Raw genomic sequence first — 15299 nt, 5'->3', positions numbered from 1 at the left:
CTCTATCCCATTCATAATCTTATAAACCTCAATCATGTCACCCCTCAGTTGTCATTTCTCCAAACTAAAGAGCCCTAAGTGCTTTAACCTTTCCTCATAGGGCAAGATTTTATATTTCTGAAGTTCTTGGGTAGCAAAGCTTCTTCATTTTGAAATTCAATATCACAAAGTCTCTGTGCGACAGCTGTTCTTGCCTTGTATAGGTTTCCATAGAAGAGATCTGGGAATAGGCCAATGTGATTTAACTTATTAAGAATTTGTGTGGACCAGGCAGCGTAAGGGTCCGAGGCTAAAAGATAAGTTATTAAACCCTTCGGGTTGTAATGAATTTTTAGCCAGAGTGTTATAGCCTGCTCCCAGACCTTTGCTTCAACTCTGAGTAGCCTGGCCTCTTGCCTAAGTGTTACATTAGAAGTGCTTCTAGGAACGCCAAATAGAGATCAAAGAAATTTAGATTGAACCCTTTCAAAGGTCTTTAGATTGGCAGAAATTTGTGAGCCATACAGGAGCTGAGCCAATTATTTTGCCTTGAAGATTTTTAAGGCCATGGGGAGAAAACCTGCGCCTTTCCTTCTAAATAATCTGAGAATGGCATTTGCACTTCTTTCTGCCAAGTTAGCTGATGAGGACAGATGTGCTGAGAATTTGAAGTTATAAGAAAAGGTAATGCCTAAGGATTGAAAGTTCTTAACTTGATCTATGGCATTTCCTTTAATATTCCAGTTGAACTTCCTGAATGAGTTACCAAAATGGACAAGTTTACATTTAGCAAAATTAATAGTTGATAATTCAGTGTCACATTGCTCTTTAAATTTTATCAGGGCTCGCTTCAGGCCAATTCTTGTCTGGGATAAAAGAACAGCATCGTCAGCATACATTAAGATTGGAACCTTTCTGCTACCTGAGAATGAGGGAATTTAAATGAATTTAAACAATGTCTCCAATAACTTTTCCTAACAACCTGATTTAGTTACTCATGTTCTCCGTCACTGCCCTATGTTTCGTAAGATTCGTCCGCAACATCTTGATCTTGTTATTTCTAACCTTTCTGGATCTCCAAAAAGAATTGCCCAGTATTTACTTGCTGATAAATCCTCTCAATTGATAGAATTAGTGGCTGAATACTCGGCTATAGTATTGCACAAGCATCACTGCCTTCTAGGAAAGCCAATTAATAATTGTCTGATTTTGCTTTGAGGCATTGTTATCTTGATATTACTCCAATTATCCTTTTAGATTGTATTTTATATCTGATTTTATTTGCCTTAGACCTGGTTTGTATCTAATTTTAATTTACCCTCATATGCTATTAAACGTTTTAAATTTTGAACTTTTCCATAGCATGGTTTTAGAAGCCAGGATGGGCGTGGATCACATTCCCAAGGATCCTGTCATTATCCTTTGACAAGATCAGTCATAACCTGTTCATAAGAACAAACAGATACGTCTGACAACTCAGGATCAACTTGGCTCCCAAGATGGAATAGGTAAGTGTGATTTTATCATAATTAATAATAATAACCATAATAACCATAATAATATAAACAACAAGGTTGGATTTATGTGTTATCAGGTCACAAAGCACTTCAGACATTGAGCTGGACATGTCTCAGCTGACACAGTAGTGGCAAAGAAAGAAAAAAAGCTTTGCTGGAATCACAGATACACCACAGGCCTGCAAATGGACTGTGTTCCATGCTCTGAGTAATTCATCCTTCGTCTACAACCAACAACATTCTAATCATCTCCCAAACTGCTTCACAGCCTGTGACCGTCTTGAGCAGGACTCCAAGGAGTGATCTTGCTTATGTCCTCACCCATAAATAAAATCCCTCAGCATCACCTGGAAAACAGCAGGATTCATTAATCTTCAAGGACATGTGAAATGGCCCTCCACCCGTGCAGAGAAGAGACAGCAAGGTCATTCATGCCTTCAAGGGTTAATGACCTGACTAAGGTAAAGGTTGAACTCCAGGTCCTTCATTTAGATCTCCAGCGAGCTGCTTGGTACAGAAAACAAGGTCCGCCTTCTGCTGTTTTTCACATGTTGGGCCCATCACAGCCTAAGACAAACCCAAAATTGTGATGGTGGCCATGAAGTCTTTAGTTTGAGCTCTCAGATTCATCTCAGTATGTATTCTGCAAACTCTGAGGACAATCGCCCTTGAAGTCCTCTATATCAAACCCTTGATCACCTCTGGGTCAGTCATGGCTCTCTCAGAGCTGTTTTGTGTAGAGCAGTTCTTGTGAGAGCTCTCTCAGCCCCACCTGTTATGGGGCAATTGTATGCCACTCTGAGACTCCTTGGAGTAGTGAAGGGTGGGGTATGAATCCAGTCCCTTCTCTCTTCTTCTTCTCTCTATCAACTCAGGCAGGGACCCACTGGGAAGCTAGGTGGATAAGATCCCTAACCTGTCCTTGGTTCCTAGCACAAGGTACGTACACTCAGTAAGCTCTCCTTTGTCTGCATTGGGTGTCTGCTGATGGAGAAAGTCTCATGGAAAATAGTCTCAACCCTCTCCCATACCCTTCAGTTCAAGGCTGGTGAAAATTTTTATATGCGGTGCCTGGCAATTGTGCCAAACTAACATTAGATCCCTCCAGTTAAAGTTTCAACCAAGAAGACCAAGTCTACCAGTTCCTTACACAATAAGACTGATTTTACAGTAACGTTATTTTTCATGGGCCTGACATTACACAGCATGAAGGCTGGAGCTAGTTTGGTATAGTGGTTAAGTGCACAGAATCTAATCTGGAGGAACCGAGTTTGATTCCCCACTCCTCCACTTGCAACTGCTGGATGACCTTGGGCAAGCCATAGTTCTGACAAGAGCTGTCCTTGAAAGGGCAGTTCTTGAAAGAGCTCTCTCAGCCCCACCTACCTCACAGGGTGTCTGTTGTGAGGAGGGGAAGGGAAAGGAGTTTGTAAGATGCTCTGAGATTCCAAGTGAAGGGTGGGGTATAAATCCAATCTCCTCCTCCTCCTCCTCCTCCTCCTCCTCCTCCTCCTCTTCTTCTTCTCCACCCTCATCTCTTCAGATGAAACAGATCTAAGGTGCCACCACCAAGTCTCCCTTGATGTCTTCATGCACCAACACTCTTCCCACTGCCATACCTGCCCACCCTGTGCACCACCTAGATCAAAACACAACGTGTATCAAGCAATCAGTATCACCTCCCCTCTCTTGACCTCCAAAACAACTGCTTTAAAGGATGGGACTCCAATAATTTCAGATCCAAGCATTAAAACCAGCAAAAGTGTCTCATCACTCACTAGAGTCCAGTGCCAGAGGACAACACCAACTCTGGCTTCATCCTCCATAGCTGCATTATAAATGTCAGCGAGCCATAAGTAGGGTTCCCAAATCTGGTTTGGGAAATTCCTTGAGGTTTGGGGTGGCACCTTGGAAATATGGTGTTTGGGAAAGGAGAAAGCTCAATGGGGAAGTGATGTCACTCTAGGACTTCAAATTCTCATAGACTCTATTACATACATAGACCTTTATTGGCATAACACAGCAGCAAAGAGAACAATGAAACAAATAGAAAATAAATAACACAAAGTAATAGATTATAACAATTTACACCATGCTGCACCAACAAGGAATCGTTTTTATAAACTGCTCGGAAATAATAGACTCAGTTGAGAAAATAGCAATTCTAAAAAATACAAGGGGGTTAAGGCTTGAACGCCCCTACCCTAAGCTTCCAAACATAGGCTATGAATTCGGCAACAGACAAAGTAATTGCCGGGGACTTATCTGACAACAAAATTTTAAGATCATTGTCATTCGGGTTCCTTGTGGTAGGTAAGTGGGGACTAATCAGATAGCTACGCATAGTAGAATATTGAGGACAACGTAGAAGGATATGAGCAACTGAATCAGGTTCACTATAGAGACAATTGCAGGTTCTGTCCCTATAGGGGATACCCCTATATCTGCCTAAAACAACAGCTAAGGGGGAAAGTTTGAATCTCGCTAGCATAAAAACCTACCGATAAAGTGGGATTGTTAGCTTAGAGATGTACAGAGCCATAGAGGCTTGGGGGGGGGGGAGGTCAAGGGAGTGTGGAGAACAGACTCCATAGCTCCCAGCATTAATTGTTTGGGCTTCCATATCCGAAATCCTCCTCCGTACCACCTGCAAAATAGCTGTTTCACCACAATTGTACAGGGAGGCCAAATCAATTCCCATGGTTTTGATTTTCTCCACTATAATTTGTGACCAAGTAGAAATATATGGGTCTGCAAGAAGTTGAGCAATAAGGCTGTTAGGGGGAGAACTAAAGTGAAAATGCAACCAATATTTAATAGTGGTGATCCATGCCCGAGATTCAATAAGGTGGGCACCTAACTCCTCACAAAGAGAAAAATAAGAAACAGAGTTAGGAAAACCTAAAATCCTATGGAAGAAGGTAGCACTTATAAGCTCTACTTTTTAATTAAAATTTTGGATCCATATAGGTACCCCATACAGCAAATGAGAGATAACATACGTCTGAAAAATCTGGAGAGCTGCCGGGACAAATTGATTACCTTTTAAATAAAAGAAACGAGATAAAGCTGCAATCTTATTCCTAGCAAGACTGAGGGAATGATCTCTATGAGGGCACTAACTTACATTGTAATGAAACAAAACCCCTAAATATCTAAATTATTTAACCTGTTCTATTTCTTTTCTTTCTATTCTCCACTGATTACACTTCCAGGCTTTGGAAAAGACCAATATTTTTGTTTTATCAAAATTAATAGAAAGAGAATTCCGACTACAATAAGAGTTAAACTCTAATAAAAGGCGCATAAGTCCAATCCTAGTAAAAGAAAGAATGGCCACATCATCTGCATAAAGTAAAATGGGAACTGCAGAGGAGTTCAATTTGGGGGAATGACCATCAATTTTAGCTAGGCACTGTGGGAGGTCAGAAATAAAAAGGTTGAAAAGGGAAGGGGCAAGTACACATCCTTGTTTAACCACCTTATTCACAGGAATTTTCTGAGTAAGAGACCCTTCCTATCAAATCGAATCTGGCAATAGTTAGCCAAATATAATTTACGGATTTACGGATTTACGTTGATCCAATCCCAAACTATATAGTTTATCCCATAGCAAGGATCTATTAACTGAATCAAAGGCTTTGCATAGGTCGATAAAAGTTAAGTATAGTTTGCCACCTAAGTGATGGGAATACTTTTCAGCTAAAAAGGCTAAGGTAGTACAGTGGTCTAAGGTAGAGTGGTTAGCCGTGCACCCAATTTGCTCTTTTCCTGGAAGTTTATGATCGACCATCCATTTAGATAATTTATTGAGAAGATGTTTGGCATAGAGCTTCCCTAAAATGGAAAGCAAACTAATAGGTCTATAATTATCTATGTTATTAGGGTCACCTTTTTTAAAGCAGAAAACTATTATAGAGTTCAGCCAGGAGTCAGGTAGAACACCATACTTATCGATCAAAGTGAAAAGATGAGCTAAAGAATGCGACCACCAATCGATGTTGTCCTTTAAAATCTTGGCTGGGATTCCGTCTAAGTGCTTTTTTTGAGCCAATAATAAACCACATTCTCTTTTAAGCTTGTAGTATAAGGAGGGGATCCATGGGCAAGAACCCCTCCGTATCTGTCGAAAAAACTGGCTTAATTTACTTTTAATAAGCCAGCACTCTGTGTCAAACCAGGAATTAAGGGAGTCATTGTGAGTATTGGGTTCGATTGATTTAGCATAGGAGGAGAGGTTATCAATTATAAAGTTATAAGCTATAGGTGCATCTTCCATTGAACTAGCATTAGTAAGATTGCACTTTAGTTCAAAGCCCTGTGAGCTAGACATCCAGGAGCAAATCTGCACCAGAGACAATGCAGAGCAGCTTATTTTTTTTATGCTGGAATAAGTTGAGTTTAGAATTACAAGGTGGGCACTGGTTATCTAGAACACAACCAGATTGAAGGGACAATAGAATGGGAAGGTGATCACTTTCGGTCCCGGAGCCAACGGAAAAGTCAGTAATACAGTCTCTCAGATCCATAGAGGATACTGCATAGTCCACAACACTGCATCCCCTGGGGGAAATAAAGGTATAGTTACCAGGTGTATCATACTGAAAGGAACCATTAAGTATAGAAAGGTTATTTTGAATACATAGGTCTATCAGCCTGTGACCAGCCTGATTAACAACTGAGTCTCTAGACTGCCTAGGCAAAAGGAAAGGGAAAGGGGTTTGGTCTTCCCCATCCCAATGGAAAATATTACTAAGGTGTTTATTATTACAACTGACTTCGCTTATTCCCTGATTGGCCCTAGTCTATCAGGGGACCCCTTTGAATTAGGTATAACTCTTCATTTCGCATGCTTGCTATCAGTTCTAACACACGATGTATGCACAGATTACCTGCCTTTACTGTACTCAATAAACTTCATTTTCTGGATGGGAGTTGTTGGGAAGTGATTGCTGCGGGACTCCGACAGTGATCACTTTCACAAAATGGGGCAACCTCAAAACATTCTCTATATTGGACTACCTCTTACAAGACCATGGTATAGTTTATAACGCTCATTCTGAAAGGCTCCAATATGAGGCACCTAAGGAAGGCCGAGCGCCGAAGAATAGATTCTTTTGAACTATGGTGCTGGAGAAGACTCTTGAGAGCCCCTTGGACTGCAAGAAGATCAAATCAGTCAATCCTAAAAGTAATCAACCCTGACTGTTCCCTGGAAGGCCAGATAATGAAACTGAAGCTCAAATACTTTGGCCACCCAATGAGAAGGGAGCACTCACTGGAGAAGACCCTGATGCTGGGAAAGATTGAAGGTCAAAGAAGACGGGGACGGCAAAGGATGAGATGGTTAGACAGTGTCATCGGTGCAACGAACATGAAATTGAGCCAACTTCAGAGGACGGCGGAAGACAGGAGGGCCTGGCGGGAGATGATCCATGGGGTCGCGAAGAGTCGGACTCGACTCTGCGACTGAACAACAACAACAAGGTCTGGGCCAGATTTTCATAAACCATGGTTCGATACAGAATGCAGGATTTTTTTCAGGAATGCAAAGAAACTTTTTAACAGAAACTATGCATGATACAGATGCAATCCAGGGGCAGTATCTCTAACAACTTTCAAATGTCTAAAAGCCCACTATAAGGCTCTTATCAAAAAGAAGAAACAGGAAGATGTCAGACTGTCTTGGGAGGATCTTAGTAAGGCAGTAAAGGAAAAGAACTCAGCATGGAGACTGGTCTCCGGTCTTTCAGAGAGGCCTATAAATATTTTGTGCAATCCTATCTCTTCTGGAACCTGGGAAATTCACTTTAGGAATCTGTATAAGGAAATAATAAGACCTTCTGGCCGCGTTCAGACTGGCAGTTTGCAGTGCTAGGGAGTTGCGTCAAAGAAGACCTGGAACAGACCCGGAATGGTTTGGTCGCAGTATTCCCATTCACACTGTGGCAAATTAAGCGGGAGGATACCGTGGAGGAAGTGCAAGGGAGTGTTCACACTGTTGGCCCACCCCTGGCGGGCTGTTAACGGCTGTTTCTGTGCTCTGCTGCATGTGCCTATGCACATGGGTGCATGGGCACCTGCTGCGGAAACAGCCAGCGCCTATTATCAATGACTGCGGGTTGTTCCCGCCTTAGCAGCGCTTGCGTTCACATGTCAGGGAACCGGAATCAACCCGCTCTCCACACAGTTTGCTACCACTTACATCAGGTACTTTTAAAACTCGGGAGGGAAGCAGTACAAGACGGCTTGAGTACAGCTGGGGGACGCCGGACAGCTGTGCCTGTGTGAACCCGCCCCTTTAATCCGCTAATGAAATGCTCCTGAAACATTTGGCTGTCAGGCCAAACTGCCAGTCTGAACGCAGCCTTTAATTCCAGGGAAATGGACGATCTTCCAAACTGGCCCCCAGTAGATAACTCCAAGGAGCAACAGCTTATCGACACCCTGAAGCCTGGTATAGCACCAGGTCTTAATTCTCCCAGAGCTGATTAAAAAGAACACAGGATGGTGGGTACCGGTTTTGGCAACCCTAAAACAGTAACAACCAGTTATGTGGCAGTGCCAAATGACTAAGGGCGATTCTGCATCTAGCATACGGTCCACATTTTCTCAACTGGGAGGGAAAAGTGCACCTCGAAACCACATTCAAATACCTCGGGGCAATGCCGGACTGCAAAGTCACCCCTGAATGGCCATAAATCTATGCATAAAATCAATTAATCAAAGAAAGTGAAAGTGGCATGCGATGTAGAGGGCAGTGTTCCCTCTAAGCTGAGTGAGTGTGAGCTAGCTCACAGTTTTTTATCCTCTGGCTCACACGTTTTTGTCTTAGCTCAGGAAGGGATGCTTCCAGAGCACACTAATTTATGCATTAGCCAAATCACTTGCTCACAGCTTCAATGCCAATAGCTCACAAAGTAGAACTTTTGCTCACAAAACTCCACAGCTTAGAGGGAACACTGGTAGAGGGAATCATAAAATCCGATGATCAAAGACAGTGAAAGCAGCATGTGATGCAGAGGGGAATTTCTGTTCCAACTTGGGTTTCGTAAGACAACGGAGGGAAAGACCAATGCCGAATCGCCCTAAGCTAGTAAATGCAGAACAATTTCTGTTTCCGTTTTTCATCAGACAGAGAAATCTAAAACTGACTGAAATATTCAGGGCCAGTTTGGGGTAGTGGTTAAGAGTGCACACTCTAATCTGTGAGAATCGGGTTTGAGTCCCCACTCCTCCACATTCAGCTGCTGGTGTGACCTTGGTCAGTCGCAAGTCCTCTCAGAGCTGTTCTCTCAAGAGCAGTCTGCGAAAGAACTCTCTCGGCCCCACCTACCTCACAAGGAGACACCGAGAGATGTGTGGGTTATAAATCCAATCTCTTCTGCTCTTCTTCTTCTTCCTTTGCTCTCTCTTGTACCTCGTACCTGCAGAGGCAATCTTCTCCTTTCCCTAGTTCCTACTTTCCCCAACAACTCACCCCATCCTTTTGCTATGGCTTTCGGGAAAAGGTGTCTCTGGCCAACAACTTACCCCGTTCCTTTCCTATAGCTTTCATCACTGGGGTCACTGGCCGATCAGCAAAGTCGTCTGAATGGTTTATCAGCCCTTCTTTCACTGCTTCATACCCAGACAGGACAACTATAGGTACGGGTCCCAGCCACAAGGTGTAAATGTTTCCATGTTGTTTGGCCAGCTGCCATTTGTTTCAAAAGAGACAAGAGAAAACATTACATCAATTCAGCTAGTTTGTTTGAGTGTCACACCTGCAGTTCACTCTTCCTTGGCTCCTCCCACCCCTGCTTTCTTTTCAATCAGAAGGACTAGGTTCATCCATTATGTCTACTTGCCTTTAACACTGACCAGCTTTATGAGTTGGTTAGACAGTGTCATAGATAAAATGAACATGAAATTGAGCAAACTTCAGAGGACAGCAGAAGACAGGAGAGCCTGGTGTGACCTGGTCCATGGCAGGGTTCCCTCTAAGCTGAGTTAGTGTGAGCTAGCTCATAGTTTTTTAGCCTCTGGCTCACACGTTTTTGTCTCAGCTCAGAAAGGATGGCTCCAGAGCAAACTGATTCATGCAGCAGCCAAATCGCTCGCTCACAACTTGAATGCCAGGAGCTCACAAAGTAGAACTTTTTGCTCACAAGACTTCACGGCTTAGAGGGAACATTGGTCCATGGGGTCGTGAAGAGTCGGATTCGACTGTGCGACTGAACAACAAAAAATAACTTGACTGAGGCCCCCTCTGCATATCATTGAGGACTTTGCTGCTGTGGTGCTACCACCATTCAACTTCATTAACAACTAGTTGTTGAGGGATAGGAAGCCCTGCTGTCTCTGGACTTTATATCATCAGCTTGTGCCAACCACCTGGAAGACACCTGAAGTAGATCTAGGAGCCGGTTATGGGAAGAAAGAGCTAATATGGTAGCCATCGTTGATCCAGCAACAACAATACTAGCACCTACTGTGTTATTGTTAACTAGTTTGAGTATTGTTTTAAATGTTTTAATTGTTTTATTGCAAATATATGCTGATTTTGTGTAAGCCGCGCTGAGCCGGCCTTGGCTGGGAGGGTGGGGTAAAAATTTGAGAAATAAATAAATTTGAGAAATGACCATATGCAGCTTGCTTCCCTGCCCCGTTTCCTTTCTCTCAGATTCCTGCCTTCCCCCGCCTTGTCTCTGCTTCTCTTCCTGGGGAGCACTCTGATTTCTTGACATCTTTACGGAGGTTTATATGCTTATTGTACTTGTCAGTCTTCCCAGCTGTCCAAGTCAAATCCTAGAATAATATGTTATACTAAAGCACGGTTTAATTTAAAGTATTTTATCTTTTTCTTCTTCCGAGAAGCTTTGGGTGTCATATTGTTGGCAAGTGTGCCTAAAATGTATTTTATTTGTTATATGCTGATGCTTGTATGTCTGTGATGTCTCTGCATTTGTGTGTATGGGATTTGGGAAACGCTGTGTGCTTTGCAGTCTGCTTGCTTTGCTTGCTTGCACCTAGAAGCTGCTATGTGCAGGGCCTGCTTGCCTGCATAGGTATGCTAATGGATACACGCACTCACACCCAAACCTTCCCATCATGCCTTGGGACAAAGAAGACATTCTCCATTAAGCTCAGCCACATGGAGTCTTGGAAACAACAACTCGCCCACCATTAAAGATCTTCTGGATAACATGTAACCCCTCGTATCTGGTTTGGAATCACAAAGGACAACATCCTGTTATTGCCTTCTTGGACCAGGCCAGCATCTGCAAGTCAAAGGTTACTATAGCAATACAACTTTGACACCTTGCTACATGGCTCCCATTGAAGTGTAGGGTAGAATTTGAATATTGCCCCACTCCCTCCAGATAGACGTCACCGCCCCAATGACCAATAGACATAGGGAAGGGGACGGATCCCAGAACAGGAGGTTGGCACTCAGGGCCAGCCCTAAGGCAGGTTTTAAAAGGCGTTGCACACCTTTGTCCTTTGTCGAGAGAGTTAGCTAGCCTTTCCCCCACCCCACCTTTTCAGTAACTTAAGCTGCGCCAGCTAGCAGCCAAAGCTAGCTAGAACCCCCCCTCCCTCTTTTAGAAAAGCTCTGCTAAGAGGCAATTCTCACGTAGCCTTCTTGAAAACGCGCAACCAAGAAGCCCACACGTAGTGGCCTGGGTCCATCAGTGTGGCGTGGAATCCCTCTAGTGAGATCTTTTTGTTCCTGTTTTCCCCACTGAGAAGAATTCCTTCTGCATGGATCAGATAAGTATCAACCGTATCCTTCAGTGTGTTACCTCCTTGTTAGTCAAGAGTTTTATTATTTTTCCTACTGAATGCTTTCTATACTTGCTGTAACTAAAGGAAACTTGAGTGTATGTGTGAACGCATCTGTTCTGTGTGCTTGAGAAATCAACTATGGCTGCGGTCACACGTAACAGAAGCCACACAAGTGAGACGGAAAACAGCCGGAGTTTCCGGGCGCGATCTCACCAGCACATCTGGGAAGCGTAGCACTCCTGTGGCTCAACCGAGGCTTCCAGCCGAAACTGCGTGGCAAAAAACTAGTACCTTGGAGGTACTAGTTTCCGGAAACTGCGGGGCAAGGGCGGGCGTCTGATCGCGTTTCCGGTCGCATCCGGCGCCCGCCCATGTCCCCTTGCAAATAAGGTGTGGTTTTTTTGTCCAAGTCTCTGTGGATGCGCATGCGCACCCAACAGAGCATGCGCATTTGTCATGTACACAAAAATAAAAAACAGTTTGCCGCGGCGCACGCTTCTTCGTTGTGCACCGGCTTGTCCTGTGATCGGCACCTCTCCCTTGCCATGGAACCTCCACGGTACCTCCACAGGACCTCCACAGGAGGTCTGATCACGTAACTGCGCAGTAGTTTGCCCCAGGGCAAACAGCCACGCTTCTCCTCTGCAGTTTCATGCCCGTGTGACCGGGGCCTATATTTAGACAACATTTATTCATTAAACATCAGTGTGTTGTCTCGCTTCTTGGGAAATAGGAGAGTCCATTCTGAATCTGCGCTCTGGATACACGGGTAAAAGAACTCACGCGCCCACTGTCATACATAAGGCAGAGTTGGGCCACAGGAACAATCTTCACTAGGAGGAGTTCCACTATCAATATACCCCTTTTACTCTCCTGTAGCATATCTCCACATGCGGCTGCTGGTGCGACCTTGGGTCAGTTACAAGTTCTTTCAGAGCTGTTCTCTCACAAGCAGTCCTCGAAAGAGCTCTCTCAGCCCCACCTACCTCACAGGATGTCTGTTGTGGGGAGGGGAAGGGAAAGGAAATTGTAAGCCACTCTGAGACTCCTTCAGGAAGTGAAGGGCGGGGTAGAAATCCAATCTCTTCCTCCTCTTCCTCCTCATTTTCTTCTTCTTCATAACAGTAGGTTAGGCTGCCCGAGAGAGAATGACTGGGACAAGATCACATAGTGAGCTTCTGGGAAGATTGGGGATTGGAATTTGGCTCTCCCAAATCCTGTTCATGTGAAGGTGCCATAGGGGATTGGATAGGAACATTCCAGGGCTCCAAGCTCATTGCAGATAACAGGAAATGTTTCCGCATTGGTGTCATCAGCATTAGAGCTGGCTGCTAAAGCAGGCTGGGTGAAACGGAGTGTGAAAAAATGGGAGGATGTTGATCTGTGGCCCCGTTCACATGTAGGATTTGCCGCGCTAAAGGCATGAATGTCAAATGGATTTTTGGGGCGCGATCACACCGCAACATCTGGGAAGCGTAGTGCACCCGTGGCCAACCTGTGGCATCCTGCCGAAGATGCGCAGTAAAAAACTACCTTGGAAAGTGCACTAGTATCTGGAAAATGCAGGGCAGGGACAGGCACCTGATCGTGGGAGCGCTAGTATCCCGTGGCATCCGCCGCCCATCCACATCCCATCGCAAAGCAGATGTTTTTCGTAAGCCCATGCGCACAAACACATAACTGACAGCAGTGCTGTTCCGTGAAACTGCACATACACACAAACGCAAAACGCTTGCCATGCCGATTCATTGCCACGCTCCAGCATCGCCGTGTGATCACCAGCTAACAGCCTAAGCGCAAAAACGCAGGGGACCGTGTGATTGGGCTACCGCGCTTAATTTTGTTATGGGGCAAACAGCCACGCCTTCCCCCACCCATGTTATCTGGCCCATGTGACTGGGGCCGATGTTCCCATGCTGAGTTAACTGATACTCAGCAAGTGCTGTAGTATGAAGTGACTCGACATAGTAATGGTGGCATCCTACCCTTTCAATTCCGTCAAATGAGAAGTGTTCTCATTGGCTTTGTTGAGCTCCACCCCTTCCCCCAAACCCCACCTTCCCCAGGATCCACCTGAAATCTCCAGGAACTTACCAAACTGGCAATGGAAATCATACAAGGTCATCAGTATGCACCCCTAAAGAGTTCTTTACTGTACCAATGGGGATGAAAAGAAAGAATCCCATGCGGCTTGTAGCTTTACTTGTTCCAGGGCTGCGATCATACGGACAGTTAGACCCGACATAGGCGCAAATACTGGATGGATTTAAAAGGCATGATCAGACAACAACATCTGGGAAGCATCCTGCAGATGTCAGCAACCCATTCTGCTCTGCCACAGAAGCAGAGTTAATAGACACCGGGGGGGAAATTCGGTAGTAAATGGGTTGCGATGGGCCACGGATGGACTTTCCCCTCTCAGATTGCTCCAGCGCGCTCTCATGGCATCGGGATGGTCTGATCAGGCATTCCCGACCCTGTGCCATTGTTCCCCCCCCCCTTCACAGTGGGTGCGTTCAGACGGGGCGTTTCTGCCAGCATAAACTGCACCGGTTGGAATCCCTCCGTTGGACGCCTGCTCACACGCTGCGGGCGTCGGCGGTTTTTTTTTTAAGCACAGTTTGAGCATGCGCATAGGCAGCCATTCACAGAATGGCGATCTTTGCGCATGCTCAACCCTCCCCATTACATTTAAACTTTAAAGGTAAGGACTTACCTTTAAAGTTTAAAGCCCAACCTGGCCTCCCTGTAGTCCCGGACTCCTCCGGGTACTTAAAGTAAGGGCTTTTAAAAATTATTTTAACAAATGCTCATGGAGAAGCTTCGCCCGAGTGCATATCGCTAAGTTAAAAAAAAATGGCTGGGGAAAGCCGGAAGCCTCAGGCTTCCGACGGAAGTAGCTGGGGAACGGTGGAGAGCGATCAGACGCCGGGGTGCACCGTTTACAACCATTGCACTCTGTATGCCACCACTTGGGGACCTGGTAGCAGAGTGCAACGGTTTAAAGGGCTTTACACTGGTTACGGAGAGGAGGCAGATGTGCCCCGTCTGAACGCACCCAGTATGTGCATCATCGCAAATTCCATAGGGAGCCCTCAGTGCAGAGGTGCGGTTCATCGATTCCTCCTTTAAGCACATGGAAAACAAACGGCACAACCCCCCAGACTCACCGCAGCTGCGTCTGATCACACATTGATGGGCTGCGCCCGCAGCTTCAAAGGGAGGTGTGATCATGCAACTGTGAGTCTATTTCCTCCGGAGGAAATAGCTTCATTCCCCCCCCTTTTTTCTGGCGTGTATGACCACACCCAGAGGTCGATTCGGGGGAATTGCAGGGGATCACTGTTCCCCCGGGTGAGGTACCGGGGGGCGGGGCACATGACAAAGCCCCGTCCCCTGCTTCCGGCCGCCCCACTTCCAGCCCTCATTCAGAAAGGAATAGGCAAGAGAAGAGGGAGGGTAGGGTAGGTTGCTTCCTCCCTGCCTCTCCCCACCAGTGCTCCCTCTAAGCTGAGTTGGTGAGAGCTAGCTCACAGTTTTTTAGCCTCCAGCTCACAGATTTTTGCCTTCGCTCAGGAAGGATGGTCCCAGAGCAAACTGATTTATGCAATAGCCAGATTGCTTGCTCACCACTTTAATGCCAGTAGCTCACAAAGTAGAAGTTTTGCTCACAGGACTCCACAGCTTAGAGGGAACATTGCTCCTCACCCCTGCCTGCCTGGGGCCACGGAGAGCCTTCGTGGGGCTTCCTCGCAATCCCGCTGGCCTTGCAGGTCCACCGCTGGGCCCCTGATGGGGCTCGGTAGTGTAGTTGCAAGGCCGGCAGCGGCCAGGACCGTTGGGGGCCGGGGGGGGCATCATGGTGCTTCCTCGCACTCCCGTCGGCCTTGCAGGTCCACCGCCGGGCCCCTGATGGGGCTCGGCAGTGGAGCCGCAAGGCCACCGCCAGCTTCTCCGCGATCCCACCGGCCTCGCAGCTCCACCGCTGAGCTCGACGGGGGGGGGGGGGGGGCCCCCGAGAGTTTTGGGGGG

At 45.9% G+C, this 15299-nt stretch overlaps 1 protein-coding gene across 2 annotated transcripts in view; it reads right to left on the bottom strand.

The window, feature by feature from the left end:
- Positions 1 to 15299, bottom strand: part of LOC107115472 (cytochrome P450 2J2-like) — a 66271-nt gene that overhangs the window by 45804 nt on the left and 5168 nt on the right. For both annotated transcript variants that reach the window (XM_015417189.1, XM_015417190.1), the window contains exon 2: positions 9030 to 9192. In XM_015417189.1, the coding sequence (XP_015272675.1) occupies positions 9030 to 9192 (163 nt within the window). The remainder of the gene's footprint in view (positions 1 to 9029; positions 9193 to 15299) is intronic.

This window comes from Gekko japonicus, unplaced genomic scaffold, assembly GCF_001447785.1.
Source record: "Gekko japonicus isolate JY-2015 unplaced genomic scaffold, Gekko_japonicus_V1.1 scaffold1341, whole genome shotgun sequence".
In the NCBI taxonomy this organism is placed as follows: Eukaryota; Metazoa; Chordata; class Lepidosauria; order Squamata; family Gekkonidae; genus Gekko; species Gekko japonicus.
The sequence above is the reverse complement of the archived record's forward strand: the minus strand, read 5'-3'. Positions and strand labels throughout refer to the sequence as shown.